This window comes from Oculina patagonica, unplaced genomic scaffold (genome assembly GCF_052425735.1).
Source record: "Oculina patagonica isolate OP01 unplaced genomic scaffold, crgOcupat unplaced2, whole genome shotgun sequence".
Taxonomy (NCBI): domain Eukaryota; kingdom Metazoa; phylum Cnidaria; class Anthozoa; order Scleractinia; family Oculinidae; genus Oculina; species Oculina patagonica.
This window is the reverse complement of record NW_027558036.1, coordinates 1,913,802-1,929,461: the sequence shown is the minus strand read 5'-3', so window position 1 is coordinate 1,929,461 and position 15,660 is coordinate 1,913,802. Positions and strand designations below refer to the sequence as shown.

Below are 15,660 nucleotides of genomic sequence, written 5' to 3'. Positions count from 1 at the left end.
TATTTGAGAATACTTGATAAATAAATAAAAATCGCCTCCAATAATCTCAGCTTTATATAAATTAATGCGGAAGGCGTAAAAGCTTGTAAAATGAAGCGAAAGCGTGAATATTTGTTCTATCAGTTGGACCTTCGTCGTAGTTGCCTAGCACGTGATAAATTTCTTCCCGAGATTAAATTTCATGTCGTTCGACGCTGCAGAAGGAATTCCATTAGATTTCACTAAATTTACAGAATTAATAGCCTTATTTTCCTTCATGACTTGGGGAACATTGTGATGATCTTGTTCACTGAAGATTGTGTTGAACATTTACTGTCCGCTTCACTTATGTATTAAAATCCTTTGCGTGGAGCCAACTGATGTTTTATTTTTAATCGAATTAGCCGCTTCAGTCTGTCTGAATTATTTGAATACAATTTTTTTTTTCTAAAATGCAAAAATCTACTCCTACTAAGTCCAAAAAAAACTACTATTAAAGTCGACTGAGAATAACACGTTTTTATTGATGCGTTTCAGGTATGTATAGTGATCACGTATGGTTATTTCACCAGAAAAAAATAAAGAAACCGGCCCGAAAAATCATTGTTACGCATTTTTTTCACAACGTACATGTATGCTTACAAAGGCAAAACATTTTGGCGTGTTTATTTTCGATATTCTTCAATGACTCACCAAAATCCTAAAGAAAATGTGTACACTCGTCTGGATACCGGAGCTTTCTTGAGGAGTCCGAGGTTTAAAATGTTTGGCGACCCGCCGTATTTCAAGCCATGTGCAGCCCAGGGTTTTGCTTAGAATCCGAAACAAAACGACAAATATTAGACCGCGAACTTATTTCGAACTTTTGTTGTTATTTCGAACTTATTTCGAACTTTTGTTGGCACGAGAAAACGAAGGGATTAGGGGACATATGATTCTTGAATTATAAATTCGCATTTTTTTGATTGGCTGTTTTGGAACAAAGAATTCCTTAACGGAAGTCGAAAACGTAACTACTCTCTCATACATTCTTTTGAAACGTCATGACTGCATACATGAAGACCGGAAGTCCTAGAATCTAGGACTGGCAATCCTGTATCCCCAGAGCCCTTCGTTTTCTCGTGCCAAGGCCCAGCCGGCTAAGAGAAACGAAAGGGCTATGGGGACGAGAATGAGGCGAGAAGCGAAAAAAAAATTGGGACTACCGGCCAAGCCACAGCGTTTGAAATATGCGTTGCTCTCAAAACGCAAAAATATGATTAGCTATCGCTTGGAGCGTTGACAGCAAGATGTCAACACGTTGTCAACACTTGCGTGTCAAATTGCGAAGCGATGGGAGCGAAAGCTTTTGAGTTCTCGGGCTCCCGAAATCCGTTCTCGAGACTTCTTTTGTCGCTATAAAATTGCATCTCTGAAGAACATTTTTTAAAACAAAGGGCGGCGAAGGCCTTATATAAAGACGTCTGGCAGAATTCGGCTGTTTAATTGACAAATTTCAAAACAAACTCCGAAGCTCCGAGAAGAACTTTCACTTCCCGAAGAGAACACAGCGCGGTTTAAAAAGATACTTGATGGTCGACTTTTTCCGCCTGAAATTGTTTACAGAAGCTTCCAAAATTAATTCAGTGTATGTGCAGCAAGTTTGCCAAAATACTGAGCGAAAATGTTAGAGAAGAATTCAACCAAATTAATTTTATTCTTTATTTACCCAAATCAACCGAAGATTCCCAAGGAAGAATCAAAGACTACTGAGGACTACTGAGGACTGCCGATGATGACCTGAAGAAAAAAAGAACTAAGGCATTGTGAAGATTTTGTTTGTTAAGTGATCACGAGTGATCGACGGGCTAATGCTTGCAATGTTCACCTCCCTGACTGCTCCAAACAGTGAGCACTGTTCCTCTTACCTTTCCGAGTCTCGTGTCAGTTTCTCGCGGCTCAGATAAATACCGCGCTTGGTTGACTTACGCCTGTTAGGAGCAGGGCGAGACAGCTAAGTCCGGCTAAAGTTCACCTAAGACAATCGGATCTCTTACTGCAAAGTGCACCCAAAGACTAGTGATGATTGCTTTGTAACGGTGGGTTTTTCCTTGTGTGCGTACGGGGAAACGGGCGAACTCTGAACTTGAGATAACGAGACAACTGTGACGATAATTGCGGGGAAGATTAGACTCAAACGGGGCACTCGCTTTGCAAGGAAGAGCCGTTACACTCTTGGGTACCGGGATCTAACCACGAGCTGGACGGACAGCAACAGCAACAACTCAGCTTGGTTCCAACAGCAGTTTATTCGTAAGCGAACCGTAATCAGAAATGTAATCAAGAGATGTAATCAAGAGATGTAATCGAAAAAGCATAACAAGTGCGGTTGCTTACCGTATTTACTCGAATAAGCGCCGCCCCCGAATAAGCGCCGCCCTCGAATAAGCGCCGCATTTCGGACAAAAAAGTTAATATGCGCCGCTCCCGAATAAGCGCCGCAGTCCGGATGCGGCGCTTATTCAAGGAAATCCGTTTTTACTAAAAACAGCACTACAAAGCAACTCTAAAACAAAACTTGGATATTTCTTTCCATCAAAAGCGATGTTTTGCAGTTCAAAGTGATTGTTTTACCGCTCGCCCATTAGTTTTTCTGTCCAACATTCTTACAATACGTAGTTCTGTAAATGTTGTGAAGGCCGTGAACTTTGCTAGGACAGCTAGCACCACTTCTTTCTTCAGCAAGAGGCGAATAGTGACAATCAAAAAACGTTATTTCAATTAATGTAAAGGATTAGATTCTTGGTGGCGTCGAAATTTTTAATAAGCGCCGCCCTCAAATAAGCGCCGCCCTCGAATAAGCGCCGCACCTGAGGCGCCAAAAATTAAATAAGCGCCGCGGCGCTTATTCGAGTAAATACGGTATATACGATTTGTACATGCGTCTATTGTTAACCGAGTATAATAAGTGCGCTAACACCAAGATGTGAAAAGTAATATAAAGTCCTTTGAGGATAGCGCAACCTAATAAAAATTCTAACTCAACTTTCCGAGTTTATTGTCAAAAGTGTTCGTTGCTTGGCGGTGAAAGTTACAACTAAAATAACACTAAATTAAAACTACCGAACGAAATTAAAACTAGTGAATAGATAGAAAGTGTTAACGAGCGGTTTCTTGCCGACCGCTCGCACCTCTGGTAAATTAAGTAACCAAACATTAATTAAAGAAGCTAGATGTGTCAGCAAATGTATTCAGAGTTAAAACAAGATGAGTCAGCGACCAACAGGTTGTTAATTAATCCTATTGAAGTGAATAGCAGAGGCGAGATCGGCACGAGACTCAATTAGCAAAGTAATCAGAAAACTAAATTAAATACTGAGAAAATGTAACACTTTTTAGAAATGCGACAAGCGCGGAACTCTTAAGTAATTAGTACGGTATTCAATCAAAACAACCGCTATTACTAAAAATAAATAACACAAAAACTTCGGAACTAAAAAGGAACAATTAATTATTTTAACTCACGCCTTTTTATATAAAACGACCAAAATAATAGATCAACGGGTTATTTTTGGCTAATTAGGTGCTGTTGGCTTTTTAAGTGTTTTTTAAATGATAAACATGCTAAGTACGGTTTAATATAGAAATGACTTAAATACGGGAAATTCTCCGTAACAGCTTTTCTTTCATTGTGAATAAAAACTTAACAACGAAGCGACATAAAAAAATGTTATGCATCCGAAACTTCGAATTCATGGCACGTCACCATTCCCGAATCCTCCAACCCTTCCTTTTTAGTGAAGCTAAAGGAAATAATGTTCCCACGAACAAAATGTTCAGACGAATCCTTGAAAGCCTTCCCTAATCTTCTCAAGTGCCCGACTTTCTTCGGCATCCCTCGGGTGTTCTTCTTTCACTTTCAGGTTCGAGTGTTCTTCGGGGATCTTTGGATTTTCTTTCTGCAATCGTCGGAGAACCATCTCTCAGAGTATATTCGGAGTTCGGACAATTTTCGAAAAATCTTCGGAATATCTTCGGAGTGCATTCGGAGTATCTTCGGAGGATGATAAATCACTTCGAATAAAAAAAAGCTAGAGTAGGCTCTTCGTTTGAATCGACATACTTTAGATTGGCTAAATTCTTTTGATTTACAAGAATTAAAAAACATCGTCGTGATCGTACTGCCGGTAATTTAGTGTTTTTGAGATCTTGTTCGGCTGCCGGTCATTATGCAATAGTGTAAGTTTAGTAAGTTTAGGGAAGTTTACCATATGCGTTCCATTTTACATATAAATTAACTTGTCAGTCAATGCCTTGGACGTTCATGTCCGATTGGCATGTTTGTTTTGTTTGTGACGTTATACATGGCATACGTACAAGAATTGGGCCACAGAGAGAAAGAATTATAAGCACCTCGGACGATGTCTTTTAAAAAAAACCTTGATCTGCATGTCTTGTAGGATTTTGAAAATGTTTGGAGAGTTTAAAAAATGATTGCTTTTGTACCGGACGTTTTGTAAAATTGTCCATTAGAGATGGATTGAATTTCAGCCATTGCAATATAATGACGTTGAAAATTCACGACAAACTACTTCACGGGAAAAGCGCCCACGCTTTTGTTGAAGATTGCATTAGATTACAGCCTTTTAACTTCTAATTCCAAGCTACGAACAGTATATTTCATGTGGTGCAAGAAAGCAAAGCGGCGACAAATTGATAGCAAGGCGGTGAAACGCAAACCTCAAGAACTTCCTCTTTCTTTCTCAACCGTTGATTTGCTCGTGCGTAGGATCTGAGGAAAAAGCTGACAACTTAATTTTGCGATTTTCACAACACGTAATTTCCACACTTTTTTGTCATCTTTTACGACAAATGTTGTGAATTTGGAGAATTTGTTTAACATCTGTTTAAATAAACAAGCGACCTACTCGAGTTAATCGCGACATTTTTTCGCGCCTGCAGTCTTTATACAAAATGCATTGTTTTTCTTTTACAATCATTCGATAATTCAATATTTCATTTGGAGCCAAAAATAAAATTGAAAAAAGTCCGAATTCTTGAGAAAACTTATTGGTTTTTTATTGTTTTTTTTTTTTGTTTTTTTTTGTTTTTTTTCGGCCACCCCCCGCCGGTGCGATCATTGTTTTGTGGGGTAAATTAGCATCCATTAAGTGTTAGACATCTGTTGTCGCAGTCTCTTTGTCAATAAACACTTATATTTTAAACCCACATTTTGCTAGACCAATAATGTTAGGGAACATGCAACTAGCATAAATTCTGGCTGTCACTATAAACAACACATGCCTTCCAACCGCAAATTATACTCTGTTTTGCGTCTATTTCCTTTCCGGCCTAGAACGACTTTCTTAATTGTCGAGTCTTTTCTGAATGCAATGATTATAAATTCAGAACTATCCGCAGTTAATAGCTGCTGCAAGTAGCCTGGTTTGCAAATCGTTAAAAGAAAGCAAGAAAGAAACACTTTCCCTTTGCCTGTACCAGCTGTACGGCTATGAGAGAGTGTGATGAGGCTGAATACTTAAAAAAATATGTTCGGACAAAGAAAAGATGTAGTCTGTGCTACAAACAGTTTCTCGAGTTAAGATTAAGCTGTTGGAATGAACCTTAGAAAATATAGTTAGATTTCGTGAAAGAGCAGGTACCGGTGTTGCTGTTTCTATCGGTGTTAATTTCTTGAGTTTCATTTTAGCTCATTTTATTGTGTCGCAGTCATGAGCCTGGCCAGCTAGTGATTAATTTTTTGTTTTCGCATATCTAAGGAATGGTTTTAAAAAATTACCGAGGACTTTCGTTGGTGTCCTTTTCGGAACAAAAATTTAAATGTGCGCCTTTTCGATTTTCTTCTTCCTACTCTTTGGCGAAGGTCAGTGTTTCTTGTTTTACTGCAGGCTTTGCAAGCATAAAGCATTGTTTGAATTTATATTTCGCAAATACCGGAAGGTGCATATGAGAGGTGAAAATGCTTAATTTGTCAGAATGACCTTATTCGCGATCTTATTATTCAAATTTAAAGTGTTGACTAGCCCGCTCTAGGTTTTAAAATTTCAACATCTGTTTCTTGTGTTCCTTTAATTAGCCCTTTACTCGAAAGTCTTCCTTTTGTTTAATTTTATTTTCCAAAAGTACCATTTTCACATTTTGTTCCGTTATATCACAGGTTGTTTTGAGCAAAACCATGTTGAATTTTAACAGGTACTAAACTAATGCTAAACGCTGTTATGAATCGACAGAATGCCCACATTCATTGTATAACTAGCTCACCGCTTGTCTAACAGTGAAGCATTTTTACAGACTCATAACTTGCCACCTTCAATCTCGCAAAAACAAAATTTGAATGCTTTAAAGGGCGAAAGGAGTGGTTCTTCCTTTGTGTATTGAGGTATGTCATGATCAGCCATTTCGACTTAAAAGGGGCGAATGTGTTGAACTGGCAAACCTCAGTTCTTTCTCCTTTTGAATTTTTCTTTGCTCGTTTTCAAAGTTTCTCTTGATTGAGTGTGGAAAAAATTCGGTTGCGACGGTATTGTGCGCGGTAGATAAATTAAAAATGTTGAAAATGCGTTATCTATTGAATGTTTGGATAAAGTTTACGCTTCTGCTATGCAACGAAGGGCTAATTGAACAAACAGCATCACTGAAATTGTTGCCGGAATCCTTGCAAAGATTAGGATTAAAAATGAAACTTCAAAAGAAATTATGTAAGGCTGATACCTTATTCGCAACCCCTTTATTCCATCTGATTATTTCGATAAGACAACTGACTCCAATCTAGCTTCATCAGGGCTAGCTGTTTGACCAGCCTTGCATTTGTTTTAAACGGTTTTGTCGGTCTAGTTTTCCTATATAAATTGAAAGTAAACTCTTATTCAAAAAAAGAGAACTGTAGTTGAAATTACCTGAAGATGGCAACTTTTCCTTGTCTTGTAATGTTGGAACGTAACCACTTAACTGGGAGGAAATACGAAATATTCCACACAGAGAAGTCCAGTTGCAATGCCTTACAGCTGCTCTTCATTCTAATTTTTAGGGAAAATTACTGTTTGTTTTGTTTTACATCATTACGAATTCCATTTGTCAAGTAATGTCTTGAAGTTGACGTTAATGTCTGGTTCCTGACGTTCTGTTTGCAAAACGAAAAACAAGGATATATTAAAGGCGCTACAACGAAAACTTTTTTGGGCAAAAAAGATAAAAAAAGTTGATCTATCTAGTCAAGATTAGTTAACTTACTGCGTTTAAATTTCATAAAGAGTTCAACATTTTTGTTCTAACTACAACGTGAACATAATTATTTTAAAATCAGCTGCCCAGCCAATTGAAACAACCCGCGATTAGCGGTTATTCCACGGTGGCGATTAAATTTCTTATTCCTGTACCCTCGATTAACTATCCTTCGATTACACCTTCGTCAGATCTTACTGATGTGCCATTTCACTGACAGCAGTTAGTGAGCTACGGTTTCTACTTTTCTAGCTTTTTCTCCACTGCCGGTTTTTTTTTTTTTTTTTTTTTTTTTTTGGGGGGGGGGGGGGGGGGTGAAACATAATTCCTCCGTTTCGCGCTTGCGAACAGCGGCTAGGCATGAATAGATTGTGCTAATAAATTCAGGAAAAGTTGCTTCACAATATGCCCAAAAGTTGCTCTTAAGTTGCTCAAATATCAAAAAGTTGCCACCAAAATTTAGAAAAGTTGCTTGCTCTCTAGAGTGAATTTTGCGATTTTTAGAAAATTGCCTAACTGCGGCCCATCAAGCAAGCAAGCAAGCAATTAAGAAAGCAATTAAGCAAGCAAGCAAGCAAGCAAGCAAGTAAGCAAGAAAGAAAGAAAGAAAGAAAGAAAGAAAGAAAGAAAGAAAGACAGAAAGACAGAAAGAAAGAAAGAAAGAAAGAAAGAAAGAAAGAAAGAAAGAAAGAAAGAAAGAAAGAAAGAAAGAAAGAAAGAAAGAAAGAAAGAAAGAAAGAAAGAAAGAAAGAAAGAAAGAAAGAAAGAAAAAAGGGATTTATACGGCGCAACAGGGGCCTGGGTGCAATCCTTAAACTGACCAGAATGCAACGCGCCTTAAAAAAAAGATGGCTGCTGAACTCCATAGTTTGGTCTCGTCACGAAGTAGACTAGGTTAGGATATAACACTGGAAAAAATACCCAATTTCCACATGCGTATTCTGTATGTAAAATAGAAAATCCACACATACTCAGTTTCCATGCTTGGTTATTGTATGGAAAATTGTTGGATAAAATACTCCAATTTAGTTTGCCATACAAAAAACAACCATGGAAATTCCATTTTCCAATCTTAACTTGGAAAATAACATTTCCACTGATAAATTTTTATTTTCCAAGTATGGATTATTGTTCAATAAAAAAGCACCCAATTTCCACGTTTGTATTTTGTATGTAAAATAAATACTCCACATCCATTCAGTTTCCATACTTGGTTATTGCATGGAATTTTTTTGGATGAAATAGTTCACTTTAGTTTTCCATGTTAAAAACAAACATGTAAATTTTATTTTCCATTCTTAATTTGGAAAATTGTATTTCCAAATAGAATTTTATTTTCCAAATATGTATTTTTGTTGATCAAAAATGAATACCAAAATTCCACATGTGTATTTTGCATGTAAAATATAAATCCACATCTACTCAGTTTCCATACTTGGTTATGGTATGGAAAATTGTTGGATAAAACACCCAAATTTAGTTTTCAATAATCAAAACAAACAAGGAAATTTTATTTTGCAGTCTTCATTTAGAACATTATTGCAATCTAACAGAAAAATTTATATTTTCCAAGTATGTATTTTTGTTCATCAAAAAACACTAAATTTACACATGTATTTGACATGATAACATGGAAAATCCTTAAATCTCCTTATATGGGTTTTTGATTGCCAAACTAATGCAGGCATGCAAAACTGCATTTCTACAAGGAAACCTTTACTTTCTTAATACACTTATCTTTTTTTCTGTTTTAGAACAATATTAATGCACCAGTTTATTACTGTACTTTGAACTGCAAAAAGAAATTAATATTTAAATTAATTATTGAATTTCTGCAAGGAGCTGGCACACTGTAGCTAAAATCAAATATCTTGAATTATTTTTCTGCTTACCAACTTATCATAAGGCATATCAATGTTAGATTTGTTCTTGCCAGTTTGGACCATGCCATATCCCTGGCAAAATATCAATAATACTTTTGTAGCTTATACTGTCCATAGTTCGTGCACTTGATTCCCTAACCCACAAGTGATTCCTCTCCCAGTGTAAATGCTTAACAAAGAAATATCCTTTCACTCTCTTCTGTTCAGCATCAACTTGTCGAACTTCTGCATGCCATGTTTCATCCCGGTCTCCTTTCACACTGACCATGTCACCAGGTTGGGGATACACAGGGACAATCACCTTGGGAAGGGGGATGGTTGCTCTGGAATGATCCACCACTGCACATTTTCCATTAGGTTCCAACCACAACATGATTGGCCTTACAATGTCATTTAAGCCAATACAAGTGCATGTCTGAAAAGGCTTGACATAGATAGTATCACTGAGCTGATGTCTCAATGGATGGCCATCATCATCTAAGATATACTGATAGGCGTCACAAATGGCAAATGGTGTGAAAAGATTCTCATGTTCCACTAAGTAGAATTTTATGACTTTGAGACAAATCTCTTGGTTCCCCTGCAAGGCTATGATGTCATCTCCAGTGCGATAAAGAGTTCCTCCTGCACCTTCATTGTGTAATGGTAGGTAGGCACTGCGAAATGAATGAGCCACCTCAGGAGTTAGAATTTGATTGTTATAGGCATGAATTGCTTCTCCTTGATCTCTTTGCAACTGCTCAATTTTGCCACTTCCAATGAGTATTCCTTTGTTAGCTCGAGCTGCATCTCTGTCACATGCACATTCTTTAATAAGGTCCTTTGCAGTTTCTAGAGAAGAGGCCACCATCTACAATAGAAAAGTAACTAGTTAAGAAGGACTACCAGGTCATTCATTCAAATCACAAAGGATATGTAAAGTTGATGCCCATATAACTGAAACAAGCTAATTATGATCTTATACATGTATGTTTTCTGAACAAGGTGTTATTCATATAAGATAAAAGTTACCAGTAGGTGAGGCAGAAATACAAGTACACTAATAAAGAACACTGTTAAAAAGAGTTAAAGAACTACCAACTTGTCCCAACTGGCATGCAGAGTATCAGTAAGTATTCTAAATGCATGTGCATGATTTTATAAAGCAGTTTTTTTGGTAGACAATGTTCTGCAGATTTCTACAACATTCGTTCAAAAGAATTTATTTATATAATGTACATTTTCTGGAGTAAAACAACATCTGAGCGGTTTCTTGTTCAGGTGCAACAATATAGTAGGATCAACATTGCACACACATAAACAAACAAACAAAAAGCTGTAAAAAGTAGGAAACTGTTAATTTTATAGCACTAACAAAATTATTATAGTACCTTTTGCCTGCTATATTTTCCTGACTTTTCTGTTGTTGCATTCCTTAATCCCTTATTATTATTATTATTATTATTTATTGTTCAAACGAAAGGTTTATAAGGATAATATACACTGCAACTTACGACAAGCAAGATCGAAGCAGCTGTATAATTGTTTCAACTTAAATTATAAAATTAAAAATACGGCTGCTTGTCGTTAAGTTTATCGATGAATAAAAATATTAAAGATCCGATACCAGGATTCATTGTAAGAAGATAAAAAGCGTTCTCTGGTAAAATATTTTAAAAATTATTAGCTTTCGACAGCCAGACTGCTGTCTTCGACGGATAAAAATGAAGAACTTTATTTTTATCCGTCGAAGACAGCAGTCTGGCTGTCGAAAGCTAATAATTTTTAAAATATTTTACCAGAGAACGCTTTTTATTTTTTTTATCGATGAAGTGATACAAAATTACCTTTGATTTCAAAGAATCCATGCCCACAATCGCTTAATTACCTAGAGTTAGTGATATGATCTAAACAATGAATGAACTCACCATTTTCTTGTTGTAACAGTTTCAAGGCCGAAAGATGCCTTTCCTGAGTTTTATAATGTACAGCCTTTCCACGGCATTCTTCGCAAGGGCAATGAACATGAACGGAACTTCTTTCAGTGCAGAAACACAACGACGAAGGAGCCGGATCCGCCAATCGTTCCGCCATCTTTTTAGTCATATGAGCAGTCAGTGCCACAATACAGCGTTCACCTGTGTTGCGCGGGCAGTCAATCAGCTCCTGAACAGCAGCCAACCAATCAAATGGAACAAAATCATCAGCAACCAATCAAATGAAAGCAGTTTTGGTATAAACTGTTGCGTTGAAGAATTTCCCGCCCTCTTTGCCGCATGGATTTATCAGAAAGAGCATTTTTATTTATAGTGTTGGCGGGATTGTTGGCGGTAGTTTTGGCGTATTCGTCGTCGTATGCAAAAGGAAAAGGTTTTCGGTCGTCACCTTTGTGCGTTTCGCAAACGGTTGATACCAGTTCGGAAAATGATGAAGAGGTGGAGCGAATCATGTCCAAGAGTCAGGCTAGTGTACTGAGTCGAAAAAGAAGTGCAGACGAAGATTTTCAGGAAGAAGGTGATACAGAGAACGATGAGAAACGGCGGGAAACACATGCAGTCGGACCCGCGAAAGTCATTGGTAAGCTTTTTGTTATATTCGCAACGATTAATTCGACTTTTAATCTTCTGTCGATTTAAAAGAAATGATCAAAGGCAGATGCTTCTGTAAAGAACAAATTTATACCTGATAACTCTTTCATGTAATAACTTTGACCAAATGCGAATTAGATCGAGGCCGACGTCTGCGAAGGGAAACTCTGACGCCAAGAATCTAAACATTGTTTTCTTCTTTTGAGGTTGAAGCTCGGAACTAGTGAGTCTAGTGACGGTTATTTTATTTGCAGATTGGTCTCCGGAACAAGTAAAAAAGTGGATTTTTGGCTTATTTGGTGAAGCAGTTGCAGAGAAGTTCCTCGAGGAAGAGATAGATGGGCGGGCATTATTGGAAAGTAAACGGTTGGAAGAGGATTCAACTCTTGAGAAACTTGGTATCGCAACAATCGGAAAGAAAGAGCGTTTCAAGAGAGAGCTTGGAGCTGTCAGACCAGATGGTAGATACACTCTTTTTATTTTATAAGAATATTGTTTTTCCGACCCAAGCTGAATATTCTTATATTTCTGCCGATTTTAGGCTGAAAATATTCTCATGAACATTCTTAAATAATTCCGTTTGACATTTTCGTTTTAGAATTTATAATGATACTTTTTTGCTGTTTAGTTTATTTCTTTTGTGCCGTACATCATACATACTGTAATTATATAATAAATGTACCGTTCATCGAACTGTCATAAGCATCGAACATCTCGTTAGTGCAGGTTTTTATTGTTTTACTGGCTAGTTAAAAGTTTTGCCGTTTAGAGAAATAAAGGATTTTATACGGTTCAGATAAAAACATATTAAATTGTATTGCATTAACAAATTTTCAGCTCAAAATGCTATTCTTTTCAAAATCTCGGCCTCGGGTTTATTCTTAAAATATTCTTTAAAATTGGCAAGTATCAGCGTTGATATTCTTATCAAATTAATTTTAATCAAATTAATTTTAAATTTTAAAATAACAGCACTCTTTGAACTGTGAATCACATTTAATCGTAGAACGGCCAATATTAATAAGATGCTATTTCTCTAGATAACATTCATCCTTTTGGGCAAAAAAAGAAGAAGATTGATTGTTCATCATTCCGAAGCTATGACAGACTACTAACAAGAGAAGAGAGGGAGCATCTCAGCTGTAAAGACAAGAGTATTTACAACACAAAGTAGGTATCTAATAACAGTATTGTAAATTTCTTGTGTTGTCAGGAAAGGATCTCATTTGAAAAATTATTTCTCTTGAGCTTCCTTTATGAAACTTACAGAATTACTGGTGATGGCAAGAGCCTCTCATTTCTTTGAACATACATGTAATACCAAGATGAAACACTAAGGTTATTTTTCTTTGGTGAAAAGAATGGAATGGAAGTTTTATTTCCAAATTTAGCTACAGGGCTACAAATAATTTTGTTCACTTGAAAGGACATATGTCCTACAAAGGCACCAACTTGGTCGGACAAAACAAAATTGTGGTCAGACAGATTTTTATTCATCGTTGCTCTAAAGTAATGTATGATCAAAAAATTGTCTGGACATTATGTCTGACCACACTTGACATTTCGCCGGACATGAGCAAAATTTGGTCGGCCAATGACCAACTGTTATTTGCAGCCCTGAGCTATCTACCTTATGATCCAGCTACAGTCCTTACAGTCCTTAAATTTAGGACAAATAATTGGGCCAGTTTGCTAAATTTTCATTGGTAAGTGGGTTCAAAAAGTGAAGTGTCAAGTGACTTGTTTAAGATTGTGTACAATAAATTACCTCTTGATGATTACTCAATTACAATAACGAATTCATTTTCAGAGGGTAACACTTGTTAGTTAACTTAAGTTGCTGATGGTCCTCGTCTAAGTATCTGTCTAACAGAAGAATAAATAAAATATGCAAACAAATGATATGTATCAAATATATAATCTGTCCCTTTAACAGAAAAAAGAGGATCACCAAAGAGGTGGAAAAAAAATGGCCAAAAGGAAGTACACTTCCCAACTACAGAAGCAAAGTTGAAGCGATGGTTGTCGACCAATTTGTTGAGAAGATTGCACAGGACGAAAGTGTCCTTTTCCCTGAATGTGGACTGCGAAAGGAGGCTATACTCGAGATAGTGTTAAAAAAAATAAGGGAACAGCGACGGCAACAGAAAGACGTAAAAATACCCTTGAGACAAGAAGACGTATTGTCAACTGACAGTGCTGAAAGTGAATCATCAAATTCCAGTAGTCCTCCTTCGTCTCAGTTTGAAAGGGTCAAACGATACAGCCTATATTTTGACGAAGGTGAGTGGATTTGAGGATTTTAAAAGGAGGCAAAGTTTGTTGTGAACATTGCATTTCTTTGCTTCTCCCTTGGGAAATTTTTGAAATGAATTGTGGTAAAAAAAAATTAGTTAGATGAGTGGGCAAAACACTTTTTTCCTTACCACAACAGGCCACAGAAATTTAACAAGGTGACCAAAAGATGAGGTTCTCTCTCTCTCTCTTTAAGTTTTAAGGTGTGAGAGTCTATGAGCTGGAAGGTTTCAATAACAAAGTGTATTGACATACTTTGTTGAATGTTGCATTAACTTTCACTTATTTTTTTGCCCTAGACATGACCCAGAGTACAGCTGAATTGATTGTCATGGTAGCCCTCCAGAAATCATCAATCAAAGATGTTAAAATGGAGCAGCTGCATAAAATGAGAAAACTGTTCAACCTTGGATTGCTAAGGGGGAAAGACAAAATGACTCATGTCCGAGCCATTGCCAATTCGCTGAAATTAGAGGGTTACGTCACAATATCAGAGGTGGCAGATGGAGAATCCCTAACACGAAACAATGTTCAGATTGCAAAGGAGATTGCTCTTGACTAAGCCTAAAATGGCTAACTTTCTGCATGTCATATAAGTTGTGTTCATTATTTGGCCTTAAAACATTCAGATTGATTGGTTTAGGGCACTTACTGTGCAAGTATGTATGTGACTGCAATATCTACTGCAAAGTTGGACATGTTCAGTAAATATAAGTTTAGCATTACAAAAAGCTAAATTTCTGGGTGTCATAGTAAGTTGTGTTCATGATTTCATGTTTTAAGATTGCAAGTCTGGCTTAGGGCACTTACTGTGCATGTGTGTGTGACTTCAATATATCTACTGTCAAGTTTTACATGCATGTTCAGTAATTTTGGCAATACAAAATGGCTAAATTTCTGCATAGATATGTTAATGATTTGGCCTAGATATACTTATGTATTAATAACCTTGGTTTTTGGTTGCAAATCAGCATAATGCTGGTGAGAACCCTTTAGGCAATGAACATATTGGCTTAGCTGTAATAGAACAATGTAGATAGTATTAATTTTGTTGTCTGATACAAGTGGATGATTTGTTTGGTAGTTAAAATAATTGTTCATTAAATCACAACAGTTTGTTAAATGATGTTTTATTTGATTTCTTTTCTTTCTTTCTTTTTTTCATTGTTACATCGATCTTTACACAACAGTTGAACAGCTGTGTTACAAGTATTGCAAAAAAAAAGAACACACATGGTTTGTTCGTTATTTCCAAGGTTGATTGAAAATCCCGATAGGGAAAACCCCAAGAAACCATATTCGATAGTTAGAATACCAACTATGGAATTAAATCATTTTCCATGAATGGTGTTCCATTTTCCAAACAGGGAAAATAGTTAGAAACCAAATTTGTTTATATTAAAATCCAAACAAGTATTTTGTTGTAAAATCTGGTGTGGTTTTCATTCTTTCCACATTGGGTTCTGTGGAAATCCAGAAATGAAAAAAGACCAAAATCCAAATTTGGGAATGGGGATATCCTAGTTCGTTTACTTCCTACCATAAAATCCAAATGTGGTTTTGTAAATTTCCAATTACGATAGTCCTGCACACATTTTGAGAAAACCAAGTTTGGTATCTTAAAAATCCAAACTGGTATTTAGTCAAAATCCATGTTTGGATAAATTGTACTAAATCCATATATGGAAAATAGTTGATTTCCACACAAAATCCAT

General features: G+C 36.6%; 2 protein-coding genes across 2 annotated transcripts; one reads left to right on the top strand and one right to left on the bottom strand.

The window, feature by feature from the left end:
* Positions 1–8,758: 8,758 nt before the first annotated feature.
* On the bottom strand, positions 8,759–10,505 carry LOC144640159 (uncharacterized). Its single transcript, XM_078499378.1, has 2 exons — positions 10,454–10,505; positions 8,759–9,933 (listed from the first exon to the last, which is right to left on the bottom strand). Exon 2 carries the CDS (start codon positions 9,931–9,933, stop codon positions 9,118–9,120), a length of 816 nt encoding a protein of 271 aa, XP_078355504.1. The 5' UTR covers positions 10,454–10,505; the 3' UTR covers positions 8,759–9,117.
* A 517-nt stretch (positions 10,506–11,022) lies between these two features.
* LOC144640156 (uncharacterized) lies at positions 11,023–15,071 on the top strand. Its single transcript, XM_078499375.1, has 5 exons — positions 11,023–11,639; positions 11,905–12,111; positions 12,691–12,820; positions 13,587–13,933; positions 14,245–15,071. The coding sequence occupies exons 1-5, from the start codon at positions 11,339–11,341 to the stop codon at positions 14,505–14,507; spliced, it is 1,248 nt and encodes a 415-aa protein (XP_078355501.1). The 5' UTR covers positions 11,023–11,338; the 3' UTR covers positions 14,508–15,071.
* The last annotated feature ends 589 nt before the right edge of the window (positions 15,072–15,660 follow it).

What these genes read in the sequence shown, in the direction of transcription:
- LOC144640159 (XM_078499378.1), bottom strand. Translation starts at nt 9,933, where the DNA reads ATGGTGGCCTCTTCTCTAGAAACTGCAAAGGACCTTATTAAAGAATGT.
- LOC144640156 (XM_078499375.1), top strand. Translation starts at nt 11,339, where the DNA reads ATGGATTTATCAGAAAGAGCATTTTTATTTATAGTGTTGGCGGGATTG. An exon ending in TGGAGCTGTCAGACCAGATG is followed by an intron (nt 12,112 to 12,690) that starts GTAGATACACTC and finishes CTATTTCTCTAG; the next exon opens with ATAACATTCATCCTTTTGGG. An exon ending in AAGAGTATTTACAACACAAA is followed by an intron (nt 12,821 to 13,586) that starts GTAGGTATCTAA and finishes TCCCTTTAACAG; the next exon opens with AAAAAAGAGGATCACCAAAG.